The following is a 19,610-nucleotide window of genomic DNA, read 5'->3' as shown; positions in this document are numbered from 1 at the left end:
AGAAATTAAATTAATTTATGCAAAAGGAGGATCATAAAGATTCAATTAGTATAGGGTCAAACGTGGTGAGGCCATGTACTAAAACATCATGTTGTATTGTTTGAAGGTTCGAAAGATCTGTATAAATCATCCATAGTACTTATAATAAGTTTTATGTTGCCTTAATCTAGGTTGGAATACTTTGTTGCGGTGTTTTCATGTGTTCTTGTTGTGGTCTATCTTGTTGAAAACAAAAAACCATCTTAAATCATAGATTTTTGTAAGAAAGTTCGATTATAGGTTTTTTATCAGCTTATTTAGCTCGAATTATGTCAAGATCATTTCGCGATTGTTACAAGACAAATATGAGCCACCTCGAACTCCAGATAATTTGAGCTCGATCGAATGATAGGCCGAGCCTAACCTAACCGTTTGAACGCGACTCGTTCGCAGCCTTACGTGCTTCCGGCCGAACGAGAGAAACACAAGGAGAGAGGAAATGCAACAGTGTTCTTGTAATCCCGAGCTCAAATGTTCCGCTATGAACAGTGGAATAAAAAATTTCAAAGAATTATGATTCTTTTTACAAAGATTACTCTGTTTTATTCCTTCGTGCAAATTTTCATGATGAAATCACATTCGTGGAGGTCTGGGAAAAAATTTAACAGAATCAGCAATCCAAATGCTTTCAAAATTAGTCTTTTTAGAGCATCATTTTGTTTTTGTTTTTCTCGTGTTCCCATTTTATTTCAGACCTCCTTTCCCCATCTCACTTCTACGTACTGCTTATTTGGATGCCTATTTGACCCACGGAAAGTTGGTTTCAGAGCATCATGAATGTTTTCTATTCACAAACAATTGCACGTTCGTGAAACATCGAGCAACTTTTGTTGTAAAAAGAATATCAGAATTTTAGAAATATTTACTGTTTTTCAGTTTTACTGTTCTCTAAGCTGTTCTTTTGAGCTCGGGGGCAGAAACTCCGCGCCCGGGGAAATGTGAGTGCCAAACTTGTGATGGTACTTCAGGGTTTGTAGGTGGTAGCTCACGCCTTAACTAACTGAACTCGTGCTGGTACTTGAGGGTTCATCTTACAGAAATTAAGTAGCAACAGGCGCCGAGTCCAAAAGGAGTACAACTTGGGTACGAGTACGAGTGGGGAAATGTGAGTGAGTGAGCGTCATGGCAGGCAGGGCCAGAGATGTGAGTGGAGTCAGCGGCGCAATGGCCATCCCGCTCCCCAAATCAATGCCTGCGCCACCGGTCCGCAGTCCCCTCGCCCGCTCTCGGTTGGTGGTGCTCTAATTGGCGGCATAAATCAATGCGCTCTCCGCGTTTGCACTGCTTTCAGAGAAAGGCGACGACTCCAACGCCCTCCATTCAAACGGGAGGCGAATGAATAGTAAAACAAAACAAAAATTAAACTTTTGAAAAAACGAATTGTGGTGAATTTTGCCAAATGTTCTAAGCGCTTATAAATTTCCATCATGAATTCGTGAAAGACATGACAAAAAAAATTGATGCTTCGAGAATGCTACTTTTGAAAGCATTTTGGAGCATTGATTTATTTATTTTTTGCCACGTCTTCCACGAATGTGATCTCATGATGAAAAATTTGCAAACACTTGGAACATTTGTCAAAATTTACCAAATAAAATTCAGATTTTTTTCCAATTTTACTGTTCATCTGAGCTCATTTGAGCTCGAGCTCAGAAGGGTACTTTCAATTCAAATGCCTCTAAACATTTAGACAAACATGCAAAAATTCACAGGACATGTAGGTGTCGGATGAATTGCCCGGACGTAAATTTCCCCAACATTTCTTGTAAATTTAGTCTAGCGGCTCATAGATCCGTGTAGATGACATAGGATTTGCATTTATATGTTGATGGATCCGTTGGTAGAGCTATTCTTTTTGATGATTCGTCGTCGGTTTCGAGCTCTGAGTTTGAGAGTGAAATCATGCACACCGAAGAATTCAAGGTTCTCTTGATGTTTGTTGACTGGATAGCGACAACCAGAACGAAGAGGGAAGCATGTGAAATCGGATGTTGGCCGTTCGACATTTCAATGTACGGAACTATCTTTCGGGTTGTACCATGCATCCCTAGCTACGTGTTTCGGTGACGCTTCCATATGACCGAATGGTTGTTCTGTCAAATTGCCCACGACATGGAAGACAATTAGAGTTTCTTCCAGCAATGGAGAAATGCCACCCGTTCCCTAGGGTCTTCCCCTTATTAAAAGGTGACCACGACACTTCATATGATTACGTATGATGTTCCTGCAAATGCATTGGATGTGTATCTTCGAATAGCTGAAGGTACAGTCATAATGTCAACGGAAGTGTTCGTTGAAACTATGGTGAGGGTTTATGGAGAGCAGTGACCGCGAGCACCCAATGCCGAGGACACGAGAAGGTTCTAGCAATGAATGCAACAAGAGGTTATCCTGGGATGGTAGGGAGCGTGGAATGTGTGTACTGGAGGTAAAAACATTTCCTGCAGTTTGGCACAACCAATTCATCGATATTGCCATGATCCAACAGTTACTTTTGAAGCAGTTGTCTCCAAAGATTTTTTATTTTGGTATTGCTAATTTGGCTTGCATGAATTCATCTGTTTGCAAGGCTAGCTAGTGGCATGGTGAATGGCCATGTATGACCAATGATATTGTCTAGTCAATGACATCTATCTATCTTGGTCAACATTTGTGAAGACAATTTCTAATCTAGAGACCGAGAAACTTAAGCATTTCACCAAGGCGCAAGAATTTGTGAGGAAGGACATTGAGGGGGCATTTGGAGTGTTGCAATCAAGGTTTACAATTGTAGGGGGGCTGCTCATTTTATGGAACAAGGATGTTAGCAAACATCATACAATGTTGTGTCATTCTACACAACATGATCATCAAGGATGAGAGGGATATTCCAAGCCCCATGGACTATGAAAATGCTGGCACAATTGTCAGGCACAAAGCACATTCAAGTATTTCATTAGGCATACCAAAAGATTGAGGACCGGGTCTTTCATCATCAGTTGAAGGAGGATCTCACTAAGCATCATTGGCAGCCAGTGGCGGAGCTACACCCCAGGCCCGGGGGGCCTGGGCCCGGGTCAAGCCGGGAGTAGCCTTCGTTGACTGTAGTAGAAATGGCACTGCTGGCCATTGTACATCAATGTAGCAAATAAAGCAGCCCCGGGGCCCAGCGCTAGCGTGGCTCCGCCCCTGTTGGCAGCTTGCTGTGTGAGATAATGTGATTTTTTTTAATTCATTTATTTGTACTTGAACGATTTTTTATCGGATTATTTGTTGCATTTGTATTATGTGTTGTATTGGGACTACTTGTTTTTTTAATAATATTTGTTTAATTATTTGATCTAAATTATGGGCAGAGAGAAGAAAACAAAAAAAAATGAAGGCCACATTATGGCGACTTTTTGTTACTCCGCAACCTTCAAAACATTACGAAGCGCGCTCCATATGCATTATGAAGGCAGTGAATATGATGACTCTACTAAAGTTGATCTAAAATCCAAGGGCTCTAGTTCATTTCATTCAAAAGAGAGGCTCCATAATATTTCGGAGGCTGCAAATATGGCGGCTCTGCTGGAGTTTCTCTAAAATCAAATGATTTGTGTTCATTATATGTAAAAGAGAGGTAGTAATAATTAACCCTACAAGTTATATGCAAAAGAGGCAACCCTACACTAGTACACCACCCCATCCCGAACCCGCTGATCATTTTTCTCTCGTTGGTCATTGTCAGCAGCCCTACGGATGAATCAGCGACAACAGCTGATGAGCTACAGGGCGAACCGGCAAGAGGAGAGCAGGCCAGGCCCAAGAGAAGTATCCAGGCTCCAGCTCGTCTACGCGGCCCAGAATGGGCCCGCTAACTAACACTACCAGGTTGTACTAGTGGACTGTAATGTGTGGTGGTGGCGGCTCCGGCCGAGGAACTGGATAGGATAGATGGCGTGATGAATTGGCTGGCTCTGTTCTACCTTCCTCCTCCTTCCCAATTCGAATTCCTTGCAATCTGGAGATTGAGCATATGAGTAATAGATAGATCGATTGGAGTGATTCGTTGCTTACAATTGGCATCAGAGCTTCGATCCTGGCACAGCAAGCTCCGCTCCATCATCCCCACGCGACGAGATTCGCGATGCGCAGCCGCCGTGAAGCCATGGAGAGTATGTCACCGGCGACGAAGGCGGTGTATGAGTTCCTCAAGGCCGACCTGGCGGAGTCCCTCGACGTTTGTTTCAAGCGCCAAGAGGAAGAGGCGGCCAAGTCGATGCGGTCCATCGTGGGTGATCTGACGACGCGCATCGACGACCTCAAGCTGTCGATTGGAGTCGACATGAATGAACTCCGCGCTGGGCTGGAACGGCTACTCTCCGACGACAACTCACACGCACGAGGCCGGCCACCGACAAGTCAATTCCCGACCTCCAACGGTGACGCTGGCCCTGAAGGTAGCAGATCCGCCCGGCGGCCAAGGGGAAGGATCACGCTCCGTATGTTCCTCCGCCGGCCAGAGGTACGAGATTCGACCACGGCTCCGTGTTCAGTTCGCGACTGGCTGAGTTACACAGAGAGAATACTGACAATTATGGATTTGCACCACACATCGACTTGCCCCGTTTTGACGGCACCAATCCGAGGCTTTGGCAATCAAGGTGTGAAGATTACTTCAGCATGAGCGGCACACCAAGGCACCTCTGGGTTCAATTTGCATCTACTCTGTTTGAAGGGGCAGCAGCGCGATGGTTGGAATCGGTTCAGAGAAGAGCACCGAATGCACCCTGGGAAGAATTTTGCAGGCTGCTGCACTATCGTTTCGGTCGAAATCAGCATCAGGCACTGGTTAGGAAGTTCCACAGCATAGTTCAGACAGGCTCGGTAGAGGATTATGTGGAGCAGTTTGCCGAGCTATATGATCAACTATCAGCGTACGAGGCCGTGCCAGAATCTGTGCACTATGTTACTAAATTCATCGATGGATTGAATCCATCTGTCAGAGTACTGGTGGCATTGCAGCAACCATCAGATCTCGATGCAGCATATGAACTGGCGTTACTGCATGAGTCTCTGACAAATTCTGTTTCTCAGCAAGGTCATTCTGTCAAGCGGCAACAGTATATACAGGCAGCATCTTCAGCTAAACCAGCTAACACCAAATCTGCTGAAGATAGACGAACCAATACTGATGTACAAAGACAGAAGCTGGGAGAGGATAAATGGGAAGCACTGAGATCTTACCGCAAGGCCAAGGGCTTGTGTTTTATGTGTGGAGAGAAATGGAGCAGGGACCACCAATGCAAGCAGACTGTATCACTACATGTGGTGCAAGAGATGGTTGAATTTTTTCAGTGCACGACAACAGAAGAATTGCTTACTGATGAGGATGAAGAAGTGAATCTTATGGCTCTATCAGAAGCGGCTGAAGGAAAATCAGCCCACAGCAAGGCCTTCCAATGAAGTGTTGTTATTCAAGGACACCAGAGAACATTTTTAGTGGATTCAAGCAGTACCCATTCCTTTGTGGATACAAACTCAGCAAGCACACTGACAGGAGTACAGAAATGTACTGCAATGAAGGTTAAGGTTGCTAATGGAGGGATTATGAGTTGTGACAGCTATGTATCAAACTGCAAGTGGTCAGTACAAGGAGCCCAGTTTGAGCATGACCTTAGAGTTTTGTCTCTCAGCTGTTATGATTGAATTCTGGGTATGGACTGGTTGGCTAAGCACAGTCCAATGACTGTAGACTGGGAGCAACAATGGATGTCTTTTTCCTTGCATGGTCAATCAGTAACAATTCAAGGAGCATCACATGTTGAGTTTGCTTACACCATCATAGAACTTTCTGTAGTAACTGATGAGAATGCTCCTGCTATGCTACAAGAAATTCAGGAACTTATTGAGGAATATAAGGATGTCTTTGTTGTTCCTGTTGGTTTGCCTCCTAAAAGAGCTTGTGATCATGCCATTCCTCTTATACCTGGTGCTAGACCATTTTCTCACAGGTCTTACAGACTGGCCCCCGAGCTGAAGGATGAGGTAGAGAAGCAAATTCAGGAAATGTTGGACTCTGGTGTTATTAGAAGGAGTAATAGTCCCTTTTCTTCACCTATCTTATTGGTCAAAAAGAAGAATCATACTTGGAGGATTGTAGTGGACTACAGACATTTAAATGCACTTACAGTCAAAGGAAATTATCCTATGCCTGTAATAGATGAGCTCCTAGATGAATTACATGGTGCTCAATGGTTTACAAAGCTGGATCTCAGGGCTGGTTATCATCAAATTAGATTGGCACCTGGAGAGGAATACAAGACATCTTTCCAAACCCACCATGGTCATTGAGTTTCTGGTGGTTGGTTTTGGCTTAACAGGGGCACCTAACACCTTCCAAGGTGCCATCAATGTTTCTCTATCACAAGAACCTGAAATGCTGAGAACTTTTGTATTGGCCTTCTTTGATGATATTCTGATTTTCAGTAAAACACTGAAGCAGCACTGGAACATGTCAGGAGGGTGTTGGAAGTACTCAGAAAGGACAAGTGGTATGTCAAAAATTTCAAATGTGAGTTTGCCTCTCAAAAGTTATTGTATCTAGGTCACATTATCAGCAAGGATGGTGTTTCTACTAACCCTGAGTTGAACAATGGCCCACGCCAATGTCAGTGAAGGAGGTGAGAAGTTTTCTTGGGCTGGCTGGCTACTACAAGAAATTCATTCGTCACTTTGGAGTTATTGCTAAACCCATGAGTAATCTCCTACGCAAAGGCAGTGTGTTTGTTTGGACTAGCATAGAAGAAACAACCTTTCAGACTCTTAAAAGAGCTCTGGTTACTGCTCCTGTTTTGGCTCTTCCAAATTTTCAGAAAACTTTCACTATTGAAACAAATGCTAGTGATTGTGGGATTGGGGCTGTACTAACACATGATGGGCATCCCCTGGCCTTTGTCAACAGGGCTTTGGGACCAAAAAACCAGACACTATCAGTATATGAAAAGGAGTTTTTGGCAATTCTTTTAGCAGTGGAGCAGTGGCGATCTTATCTGCAACTGAAGGAATTCAACATTATCACTGATCAAAAAGCCCTGGTTAGTTTAACAGAACAACGCTTGCACACTGCCTGGCAACAAAAAGCCCTCACTAAGCTATGGGGTTTGGATTATAAGATTGTATACAGGAAAGGGGCTGATAACAGAGTTGCAGACGCCTTATCCAGACGTCCACATGAGCCTGGTGACTGCTATATAATTTCGGAAGTACAACCAGCATGGCTGCAAGAGATCATGAACAGTTACTACAATGATCCTAGTGCAACAGCCATTTTGCAAAAACTAGCTGTTGATCCAACGTCAGATCCTAAGTTCACCTTGCATGGGGTCTGCTTCATTTCAAGAAGCGCATTTGGATTGGTTCTGATGAAAGTCTGCAGCACAAAATCATCAACAGTTTGCATGCCAGTTCAGCTGGTGGACATTCTGGTTTTCCAGTAACTTACCGCAGAATATCACAACTATTCCAGTGGAAAAATATGAAGAAAATGATCAAGATGGTACTACAACAGTGTCAAGTCTGTCAGCTCGCGAAACCTGATCGTGTTCCTTACCCTGGTCTATTACAACCTTTTCCAGTGCCTTCGCAACCATGGGAAATGATGACAACGGACTTTATTGAAGGTTTGCCAGTTTCACGACAATATAACTGCATATTGGTGGTCATTGACAAATTGACCAAATATGGTCATTTCATCGCTCTCAAACATCCATACACGGCTGCATCGCTCGCTGATTCCTTCCTAGATCGTGTGTATCGTCTTCATGGTCTCCCTGTCTCATTGGTTTCAGACAGAGATCCTATTTTTACCAGTATATTCTGGAAGGAAGTGTGTAGCAGAACTGGCATTAAACTTCGCATGAGCTCAGGTCAACACCCGCAGACTGACGGACAAACCGAGCGTGTCAATCAGCAGGTGGAAGGATATCTCCGCTGTCTTATCAGTGCACATCCAAATCGTTGGTCCAGTTGGTTGCCTCTATGTGAACTCTGGTATAACACAAACTGGCATTCGTCGACAGGCCGTACTCCCTTCGAGTTGGTTGACGGGCATCCTCCTCGTTACTTTGGTATTTCGCCAGTGGATGCCATTGGAAACTCTGATGTCCAACAATGGTTGAATGAGCGGCATGTTGTCATGGAATCTGTCAAGCAACATTCTCTTAGAGCGCAACAACGGATGAAGGCTCAGGCTGACAAGCACAGGACAGAGAGGTCTTTTGAAGTGGGGGAATCAGTTTTCCTGAAAATGCAACCTTATATTCAGTCATCCATTGCACCGCGCGCAAACCATAAGCTGGCTTTCAAATATTTTGGGCCCTTCAATATCACAACTAAAGTTGGGGCAGTGGCTTACCGACTGGCACTTCCGGAGAACTGTAGGGTGCACCCAGTTTTCCATGTTTCTCTCCTCAAACGCCAGGTCAAGTCTGATCAGCAGGTATATCAATCCATTCCCTCTTCAGCAAGTCATTTGCAGATTCCGGTTCGCTTCATCGATCGTCGTCTGATACCGAGAGGAGACAAGTTGATCGCTCAAGTTTTGGTCAAGTGGAGCCACTCTCCGGCGTCAATGGCGACCTGGGAAGACCAGGAGGTGCTCAAGCAACAGTTTCCTCGCGCTCCGGCTTGGGGGCAAGCCGTTTCTTCTCCAGGGGGGATTGTCAGCAGCCCTACGGATGAGGCAGCGACAACAGCTGATGAGCTACAGGGCGAACCGGCAAGGGGAGAGCAGGCCAGACCCAAGAGAAGTATCCAGGCTCCGGCTCGCCTACGCGGCCCAGAATGGGCCCGCTAACTAACACTACTTAGTTGTACTAGTGGCTGTAATATGTGGTGGCGGCGGCTCCGGGCGAGGAACTGGATAGGATAGATGGCGTGATGAATTGGCTGGCTCTGTTCTACCTTCCTCCTCCTTCCCAATTCGAATTCCTTGTAATCTGGAGATTGAGCATATGAGTAATAGATAGATTGAATTGGAGTGATTCGTTGCTTACAGTCATGGACACCGTGGAGGGCCGTGACGTCCATGCCTTGGGGTGAGTTCCTGTGAGAACCCTTGCCAGTGATGTTGCAGTCGCCCATAGCGTCCTTGTCTCGAGGAGGTGATGTGGATCGATCACGTGTACTTACGCGTTTCTTCTTCCTTTGAGACATGACGCGCATGAGAGGACTAGACACGCAAAAGGAGCATGCACAAAGGTGTATAGCTTGCAACGGAGAGAAAGGTATAGATAGGGGTTTGGATACGCGCGTACAGCTCGATCGACCGATCGAAGGATGATCGATGGAATGGACGTGGACCTGAAAGTGAAAGGTGACTCACTCACTGGCTCTAGTACTACCGTGCGTACACTAGGAGTACTAGTACGTGGAATGAATTGATGAATAAATAAAGCGAGGAGGGAAGAAGGATGCGTCGATCGCAAAAGGACGAGCTGGTCAGTGGCCTCCCTCCTTGCTGACAGGACGGGGAGCCACCCACCCACCTTCACCAGCATGGCAGCATGCATGCCCGCCGCACATGACGCCCACTCGCCGCTGTTTTGTTTTTCTTTGGTCCCGTGTCAGGTCGCCCTCCCTCTCCCTGCCGGTGCACTTTACTGTTGCACATGCCGGCGCGTCCCACAGCTTCGTACCATGGGGCGAGTTAGCCTGACCGGACGTACGCACGGCACGGCACGCACGTACCAGCCAGCCAAACCGGTGAACCGCATGCATGCATACGCGTACCAACTTGAGCTGCCGGCCGCTCCTATTCCCGGCACGTCCGTCCGTGCGCGCGTGCGTGCCCCCGGCCTCCGCGCGCGCCCCGCCCGTGCACATTCTTAATTCATCCCCCGACCGCGCCGCCCCGACGCTACGTCCCTCCCGACCACCCCTCCCTTTCCTCCCTCCCTGTCTTGTCCTCTCTCCATCGGCCGGCCCCACAACGAGCGAGCGAGCGATGGCCGCCGTCGCCGTCGTCGGGTTGATGGCTCGCCGCAGCGGCATCCTCCTTGTCCTGATTCTCGCCGTCGTCGCCGGGACGGCCTCGGGGGCCGCGCTGGTGGGCGACAAGTGCGCGGCGGGCTCGCAGTCGCCGTGCGGCGACGGGATGCGCTGCGCCACCTGCACCCCGCTCGTCGGGGCCGGCGCCGCCGTGTGCTCCCGGATCACGCCCGTCGACCCCAAGACCCACGTACGTGCCCATGCGCGCGTTTCCTTGGTTCAATTCGTAAATGTAGGCAGGTTCCGCTGGTCCGACGTAACGTGCGTGTGCGTGTGCGTGTGCGTTGCAGGGCACGGGGCTGCCCTTCAACAAGTACACGTGGCTCACCACGCACAACTCCTTCGCCATGGCCGGCACCACCTCCCCCTCCGGCACGCCCGTCCTCTCCACGCCCAACCAGGAGGACACCGTCGCCGACCAGCTCAAGGTACCTACCTACCTACACCTTCTTCTTCTCTTTCAATGAATGCATGACACGTACGACTACAACAACGTGGACGGACGATGGATGCATGCAGAACGGCGTGAGGGGGCTGATGCTGGACACGTACGACTACAACAACGACCTCTGGCTCTGCCACTCCTTCGGCGGCAAATGCTATGAGATCACCGCATTCGTACGTGCGCACGCAACCCACTAATATAATCCGCCTACTACACTAGTAGTACTCCCTCCGTTCGGAATTACTTGTCTCGGAAATGGATGTATTTAGATGTATTTTAGTTCTAGATACATTAATTTCCGAGACAAGTAATTCCGAACGAAGGGAGTACCTCTCATCCTTCTAATCTAATCACCATGCACGCACGCACGTACGTGCCGCTTCTGCTTCTGCATGCATGCAGCAACGGGCGTCCAAGGTGCTCAAGGACGTGGAGGGCTTCCTCAACGCCAACCCGGACGAGGTCGTCACGCTCTTCGTCGAGGAGTACACCAGCGCGGGCGCCCTCGGCAAGGCCCTCTCCGCCGCCGGCCTCACCAAGTACCTCTTCCCGCCGGCCACCATGCCCAAGGACGGCGCCGACTGGCCGCCGCTCAAGGACATGATCGCCCAGAACCACCGCCTCCTCGTCTTCACCTCCAAGCAGGGCCGCGAGGGCTCCGACGGCGCCGCCTTCCAGTGGGACTACGTCCTCGAGACGCAATGTACGTGTCACCTCTCTCCTTCTTCTTCTTCTCGAATCTCGATCCATCACCTTGGATCATTTCTTCCTGCGTAAAGAAAAAAATAAAATAAATGTGCGTGCAGACGGGGGCGATGGGCTGGTGGTGGGGGCCTGCCCTAAGCGGGCCGAGTCCAAGCCCATGGACTCCAAGGCGCAGTCGCTGGTGCTGCTCAACTTCTTCACCACCAACCCCAGCCAGAGCTGGGCCTGCGTAAACAACTCCGCGCCGCTCATCTCCAAGCTCAGGGCATGCTACGACGCCTCCGCCAAGCGATGGCCCAACTACATCGCCGTCGACTTCTACATGGTACCTACACTAGTTTATTTTTTGGCTTTTGCACATGCATTCTCATTGTGATGCTGACGGCATGCTACGCGCAGAGGAGCAGCGGCGGCGGCGCCCCCCTGGCGACCGACGTGGCCAACGGCCGCCTCCAGTGCGGCTGCGACAGCATCGCCTACTGCAAGGTATCCATCCACGTCTAAGCCATATGTTTGTAGTACGAGGTTCGTTGCATCCGTGGAATCTTGTACCGACTAACGTATGTTTAAATTGCAGGCAAACGCCTCATTTGGAACATGCGCACTGCCGTCGTCAACCCTGTCCTCGCCTCCCTCGTCACCGCCGTCACCCTCCCCACCTTCGGCTTCCTCCTCGCCGAAATCATTGGCATTGGCTTCGTCACCTTCTTCAAAACGATCCATGGCCCCGTCTTCGTCGCCCTCTGCAGCTCCAGCTCGGTCACGGTCGTGGTCTTCGTCGGCGGCATTGTCCTTGTTTTCTTTCATGGATTCGAAAGTGGACCCTTCTCTATCCACATCTGTAGCTTCGTCACCTTCCTTGTCCCCGTCTTCATGGTCCTCTCTGGGTTCTGCTAAGCCTTCGACCCTCTCCCCACTATCGTCGCCCTCTGTTTCCTCCCCGTCATCGTCATTGTTGAAGAAGTCTCCAAAGAAGAAGTTTTCAAAGAGCACGATCAACGTGATGTCAGTAGATGAACTCGATCCAGAGAGTACAACAACAGATGAAGGGGCAACACCGAAAGCGTCTTCAAACAGTACTCCAAATCAAGGGATGGCTCCAGAAGCATCTCCAAACGGTACTCCAGACACCGGGGCACCACAGAGAACGCTTCCAAAGAGCATAGCAGAACCGCCGACACCCACGACACATCCCGAGGCGGAGAACACCTCCAGCGCGGCGATCCGGCCTAAGACCCCACGCCGGAGCTCCCTCATCGGGACCGCGTTGCTCGTGCTGATCTCATTGTCTTGAAGCTTGGTCACCCGAGACTCCGTCGGAGGTGAACGACCGTGCTGGATACGGAGCCAACCTCAGATCTGTAGATGCACTTCTCAGCCCGCTACTTGTACAATGGCGGCGTATAGTCAAGCTGATAGTTTTTCAATCTTTTCCATGGTACTGATGCCATCAGCATGTCTCTTGCATCATCGGTGGGTAGCCATGCACAAATAGTTAGTGGTACTTCGGTTCTCTCTATCTTTTTTATTGTCAGATCACAGATGTGTAAACTGAACCAGGTGTGGTGAGTTTTTCTCTTTGTTGGTGGGATTATACTATGAACTTTCCAAAGTAGCATCAAGTCTACAAAGTGAGGGTGTGTTTGGTAGCTGTTCTCACCCTAGCATGGATGTTACTCTTTGAGACATGCTAAGTGCGGATGTGCTGAATACATGCAACTGTAGTTGTTTGGTAGCCTTGCATGTGCTGAGACATGTTGAGCCAAGACTTTATTGGGAGCCTGCATCTGATGAAGCATGCTTGGCCGAGATTACATTTGGTAGTTTGTATATGATGTAGTCTGCATCAATGGAGTTTTTCGCGCCAATACAACATTCGATCAACATTTGGATTATATGTAAGCATCACTAGCATAAGCATGACCATCTGTTCATAACCATCACAACCGTAACCATATGTGCATAACCATCACAAGCATATATACGCCGCGTACGCATGTGGTCCTTACTAATTTTCATTCAACACTAATTTCTAGCATTCATTACTAATTTGGGACATGGCAACACACACACTTCAAAATCTGTGGAAATGGACAATGGCACGATAGGGGAGGGATCTAGAGGGAGGTGGGAGGAAGGATGAGGGAGGCTGGAGGTGGGAGGAACAAGAGGGGGCATTGACGATGGCGAGTTGCTTCGGCCGCAAGTAGGGGTGGCGGCGGCTAAGGGCTTTGGGGACAGAAGATGGTGGAGGAGCAACTCGTCAGAGTTTAGTCGCTCGAGAAATCTTCCAGCCAGGACCAAAGGTGGCGATGTCACGGTCGCTTGATAGAGAAACAAGAGGAGAGAAGGGTTCGCTCCGGGGAAGATGTTGGCGAGCGAACGACTCTTCGGGGCCGTTTCTTATTTAGCACCCGGAGCGCCGGTTACTACTATCCTCGCAACTTGGCGCGCACCCCCGTTAATCCTTGGGCTCGACCCATTTTCTCTCTTCCGGATTGCACCGCGCGCGCCACGTCTCTTGTTTAGTTTGTGTAGTTTTTTCCTCACTAGTTTTGTGAACTTTCTAGAAGGTTCCACCAATTTTTTCTGGGGCGGTTTCCCTTTGGTTTTTTCTAGGACGAATTTTGCTCGGTCTTTCTTCTTTTTTATCAACTTCTCAAACTTTTTATCAAAACCGTGAACTTTTTATAAAATCGTGAACTTTATTCAAATTGGCGAACATTTGTCCAAACTGAGAACTTTTTTCAAATCCATGAAGTTTTTCAAAATATGTTTAATTTTTTCAAACTGGCAAGCATTTTTTCAAATTCATGATCTTTTTCAAATTTATGTTTTTTCAAGAATCATGAAATTTTGTTCATTTTTATGAACTTCTGTATTACTTTTCCAAACTCACGTTTTTTAATTTATGATTATTTTTCAATTTCATGTTTTTTAAATATGATTTTTTTCAAATTCATGAACTATTTCATTCTTCTTCAATTTTATGACCCTTTTCCTTAAAAGTCCACCGTCAACAGAGCCACTGTTAGCGGACAACTGGTCCATTTGTTAGTGGTCAACGGTCAACAGAGCCAGCCGCAAAATCGAGAACCAGCACCCGTTTGAGTGGAGCGCCGGTTTGTTGGGCTGGCCCACACACTGCCTCCACGGGCGGCAGGCTGCTACTTCCCGCAAGGGGCGCTGATTAGGGTGTCTCTAAAAGGATGCAGACTAGGAGCACTGGGCGAGGACGGTCACTAGAATCACGTCCGCTCACGTTCTCGCCTGGGATTCGTGCCACTATTGGCGAAATGATTTCTTATGTGTGAATACAAGACTCATGCGTAGAGTGGAACAATTTGTACCTGTGTAAGGTCATTTACTTATATGCTAAAGGGGAACACTAGAGTACAGAACAGGGCGACGCGAATTAACTCGCTCCCATATTGATCTCCAAGAGGGCATTGTTCTTCTTCCTGGAACTTTGGTGTGAACCAGGTACTGAATATGATATCCTGCATATCCATGATACGAAAGTAAACCCGTAAATGTGGTGTTAGGAAAATGGAGTTCGTCAGAAAAGTTTGCAAGCTTTCAGTGGCGGAGCTTGAGCCATGATCATGGGGGGGGGGGGGGGGGGGGGGCATGGGCTGAAGGGGGGGCAAACATAACTATTTTCAGCTTATTTTTGGTGAAAAATAGGTCTAATACAAAGAAATATATCCATGATTTCTTGTGAGCTGGGGGGGCCATGGCCCCTGTTGGCCCCCATGAAGCTCCGCCACTGCAAGCTTTGGAACGTACCTCTTGTTCACCAAAGATTTTGCTGGAACTTTTCTCAAGTTTGTGAACTTTTGTTTTCAAAATTGATTGACTTTTTCTCAAATTCGATGGATTTTTTAAATTTCTGATTTTTTACCAAGTTTATGATTTTTTTTCAAATTCAACAAACTTTCTTTTTAGTTTTGAAGATTTTTTTGAATTCTTGAATTTATTCAGGATTTGATGATTGATTTTTCAAAATTGATATTTTATTTTGCAAAAATCTATGAACTTTTTTCGAATTTCAAGAACATTTTCAAAATTTGAAACTTTTCACCCGTACTGGTAAACTTTTTTTATTGCAACTCTATTTTTTTACGTGGAACAGAAATAAAAATGTGAAACATTAATCCTTAGCCACAAAGGCCCGCTACAGGTAGCATGGGCCCAATGGAATACGGTCCACCACTATCTCATCGACCTTTCCTGTCCCTTGTCTAAAAAAAAAAAAACCTTTCCTGTCCCAAATCCCATCGGAATCTTCCCAGGGAGGTCCTATTTGGCGCTGTAGGCGCCCGAACCTGAAATGGCGCCTACAGCGCGCCCTCTGTGGGCTTTTTAAGCGCGGCCCAGGAAGATATACGCTCGTGAAAAAATAACGCCTAAAATTAATGCCACAGGGAATTGACCTCATGCCATACAACCCTGCCGCTGCTTAGCTTAACCACTAGACCACCAGAATGCCAGTGAACAAAAGCAACGCGAACTGTATTAGGACTAATGCAACCACGTTATTTATTACTCAACCATTTACTATACCACTTGGATTTTTGAGTTATTTGCAAACAATTTAGAAACCGTCTATTTTCTTTAATGAAAAAAAGTTCATCAAATTTCGAAAAAAGTTCATCGGGTTTGAAAAAAAAATCATCGAATTTGAAAAAAGTTCATCAATTTTGAAGAAAAAATCATTGAATTTAAAAAAGTCCATCGATTTTGAAAAAAAGTTCATCGGATTAGAAAAAAGTTCACCGATTTTGAAAAAGGTTCATCAAATTTGAATAAAGTTCATCAAAGTTTGAAAAAAAATTCATCAATTTTGAAAACAGTTCATCAGATTCGAAAAAAGTTCATCAGATTTGAATAAAAGTTCATCGAATTTGAAAAAAAGTTCACAAATCTGAAAAAAATTTATCGATTTGAAAAAAAAGTTCATCGAACTCGGAAGAAGAAAAAGGAAAAAACAGAAAACAAAAAAAGAAAAAGGAAAACAAAAGGTAAAAGAAAGTAAAAGTTCATTCTAAACAAAGCAAGTGTGTTGGCGTGCTGGTTGCACCCACGGTACTACGTGACCGAGGTCCCTGGTTCGAAGGTCTTTTTTGCTTCTGAAAACAGAGAAGAAAAAAAGCTATTGGGCCGGCCCATCGCGCGAGCGCTGCAGGCGCCGGTTCGCAAGCGGGCGCATATGCGCCAAATAGGAAATCCCATCTTCCCACCCCAACGGCCTGCATCACACAGCCGCGGGTCTCCGGCCTGATTTCCGCGAGCCAGCCGGTTGTGCCACCGCGGAGGAATGCTCGAGGTCTGGGCGATGCATGTCGCGATGGGCGGGGGAAGGAGAGAGAGCCGCCGACGGGGGCCAAGCGAGAGTAGAGATCGGTGGAGGCATCGCCGTTCTCTGCCAGCCCACCTGAGTTCAAGTCCCGACTTGGACGCGTGGTGCTCACAGAGTTTCTCCTATAAATAAATGCCAACGAGGGTTAGCCCTTGGGTTGGTCTCATTTTTTTTGTTGAACTGCATGACTGAGCATTGCCTTGACTGAGCATGTTAAACTTCAAATGTTCCTCACCTTTTTTATTGTTCATGTTGGCTATTAACTGTACTAACGCCAATAATCTGCCTTGTGGGTCCGTAATCAAATCAACTCCTGTGTGAAATCTGTGCATACCATGGTTATCTAACACTGAAAGTCCAAAGTTGAGGCCCAGTATGTGTGTGCAGAAGACATCATCAAGGCAGGAGTCCAAATCTCTTCAGTCATGGGGCAGTGTTCTTGGCTACTTCTTTTTCCGAGTGGGGTTAGGTAATGTTGGTCTGCGCCACTAGAATTTTATCCACGAAATGGCTGTTGGTTGTTTGTAGTACGGCTTAGGTTTCTTCTAAAAGTAAAGAAAATAAGGGTTCAGTAGTGCTTTGTCTCTGCTCTGCATTACTTCCTCCGTCCGAAAATACTTGTCATCAAAATGGATAAAAAGGGACATATCTAGAATCAATATACATCTAGATACATCCCCTTCTATTCATTTTGATGACAAGTATTTCCGAACCCAATTAGTATAGTCCAAGTCAGCAAATCAGCCTAATTCTACTCTGGACTACAAACGCGTCCCCCGCGTCGCCCTCCCTGGCGGCGACGGGGGAACCCAGATCCCCGCGCCTTACACCCTTCCCATCTCCCTCCCCACCTCGCCGCCACCGGAGGAACGGCCGGCGAAGCCGGCGCCGGCTCCCGGGATGGTGGCGGCGGGGCGACTTGGCTGGATCCAGCGACCCCCCAATCTGATCGCTCCCTTTCGGTGGTGAGGGTCCGGATCTAAGGCGGCGGCCTCGCTGGTGCGGACGGCGCTCCTCCGGCGGCGGGGAGTGCTCGTCGGTGAGGTAAGCCGGTTCCCCTCGGCTGCGCGGGCAGCGAGGTCCCGGTGGGCGCAGGTCATGGCGCGGGGAGGCCCCGGGCTCCCCTCGTCAGATCGGAGGCGATCCTGGTCCGCTCGTGATGCATGACCTCCGGCCGGCCTGGATCTCCGGCGTACACGCGCCTGCTGATGTTGTGGCTGCTTCGGAGGTGGCGGCAGGGTGCTTGGCCGGGGGAAACCCTTGACCGCCGGCGGCGGACACGGCGTCGATGGCGTCCCAGACGCCATTCCCTCCTTGGTGGCGGCGCCGAGGCTAAACCTCCCCTGCCTCCCCCCTTCCCCTGCGCCCGGGTGAAAACCCTAGCCCCGGTGCTAAGCGGCGGCGGCGCCACAGCGTCGTCACCTTCTTGAAGGCGCCGACTTGGGCATGGGGATGCTGGGTGTGCATGGCGAGCTTGTCTGGTTCCTGGTGGCGGCCCGCCTGATCTACTGCGTCGCAGCTCCGGGCAGTGTCTCGGGGCTGCGGTGCTTCTCTTCCGGCCGTGTCTCCGATGAGGACCTCGCCCTTCCTCACCTTGTACATGCCGTGGTGGAGCGGTACTTCATCTCACTCATTGATGGCGGCGAAGATCGGCGGCATGGCGCTGTGGAGGCTCGCCGCCCGATGCGCGGAGATGGACTCGCGCAGGAGGAGGTTGTTGTCTGGCGTCATGGTGACGTCGATGGCAGAGTGGCCAGACAAGGTAGAAGCCTCAATATGATCTGAAGACGGACCTGTGGAAGATGGCGGCGACGACACACGAGTGCGTCTGACCGGATTGTGCCCCAGACCCGGTATGTGGCTCGGCTGGGGCTTCCAAATATGTTTCGGTTTCCGGCTTTTTGATGTTAGGTTTAGGTGAGTGGTTTGGGTAGTGGCCCAGCTAGCACCCCCTCATCATTTTGGATAGAAGTAGCGGCATGTGTTGCCAAGATGGTGGATTCAGGCTCATTGTTGTAATACTTTGTAAGGTCCTCGAGAATAATCAATAAAGTGGCCGTATGCATCTCCCAGATGCAGAGGCCGGGGGTCATCCTCCTTTTCTAAAAAAAAATTCTACTCTGGATGGCTCATCCGTATATTGAGTTTGTTTTCTTGGTTATTACGTATGTCTAATTGACTAAGCCTCTATTTATATGAGTTTCACTTTTTTAGCTTGAGTCTACGTATGTGGGCTAATCCATCCATAATGGGACTCTGTTCCTTGCTTTTCATTTCTTGGCACTCTCTGGTCAGCCTGAAATAAAATTCGTCTGGATAGTTCATCCGTATATTGAGTTTGTGTTCTTGGTTATGTCTAAACGACTAAACCTCTTTATTAATATGAGTTTCCCTTTTTTGTTGCTTGAGTCAATACGTTGGTGCGCTGATCCATCCATAATCGGGCTCTGCTCCTTGCTGTTCATTTCATGGCAATCTCTGTCAGCCCCAAATAAAATTTGTGTGAAGCTCCTTTGATGTTGCTTACAGTGTCATGTGAAGGGCCGGCTCCTTGTATATTGCTGACTGCAACACATGAACTCTGCCTATGTCTTTCTATTTATAGCCAGTCCCAAGTCCCGAAAAGGAGTTGGGAAAAGGATGACGATTGTGATAAGCTTGGTAAGCCAGCTTAAAAAACCAACCATTCTTATGGATATCAAACACATGTACATACTGGTAAGTCTATAACCATTCCAGCTGCGAGTCCCATCCTGGCATCATTACATCAACATTCTTAAGAACAGATCAAACCCACACCATAAATTACTATGGGTTCTGATGTTTCAGTAGCGAGGAAGAGGTCTTTAAACTAGTCATCGAAGTGCTAGCATCAGAGGATGTGGTACAATAGGTGTGTGACGGCATGTTGGACGATGCTGATGACTACATCCCAATGGTGTGGGAGGACGATGAAGACATACCATCGACATTAGCCCAGGTTAGTGGCGATGATGGCTCCAACATCAGCGTCGGCAGCTGGTAGCAGTGGTAGCAGGCTTGGTCGAC

The 19,610-nt window shown here is 47.9% G+C and overlaps 1 protein-coding gene across 1 annotated transcript; it reads left to right on the top strand.

Annotated features, from left to right (window-relative positions):
* Window positions 1–9,935: 9,935 nt before the first annotated feature.
* LOC123047557 (PI-PLC X domain-containing protein At5g67130) lies at window positions 9,936–12,761 on the top strand. The gene is made up of 7 exons (XM_044471140.1): window positions 9,936–10,240; window positions 10,341–10,478; window positions 10,570–10,668; window positions 10,898–11,198; window positions 11,302–11,525; window positions 11,600–11,686; window positions 11,778–12,761. Exons 1-7 carry the CDS (start codon window positions 10,007–10,009, stop codon window positions 12,492–12,494), a joined length of 1,800 nt encoding a protein of 599 aa, XP_044327075.1. The 5' UTR covers window positions 9,936–10,006; the 3' UTR covers window positions 12,495–12,761.
* The last annotated feature ends 6,849 nt before the right edge of the window (window positions 12,762–19,610 follow it).

This window comes from Triticum aestivum, chromosome 2B (genome assembly GCF_018294505.1).
Source record: "Triticum aestivum cultivar Chinese Spring chromosome 2B, IWGSC CS RefSeq v2.1, whole genome shotgun sequence".
Classification (NCBI taxonomy): domain Eukaryota; kingdom Viridiplantae; phylum Streptophyta; class Magnoliopsida; order Poales; family Poaceae; genus Triticum; species Triticum aestivum.
This window is presented reverse-complemented; position numbering and strand designations above follow the sequence as displayed.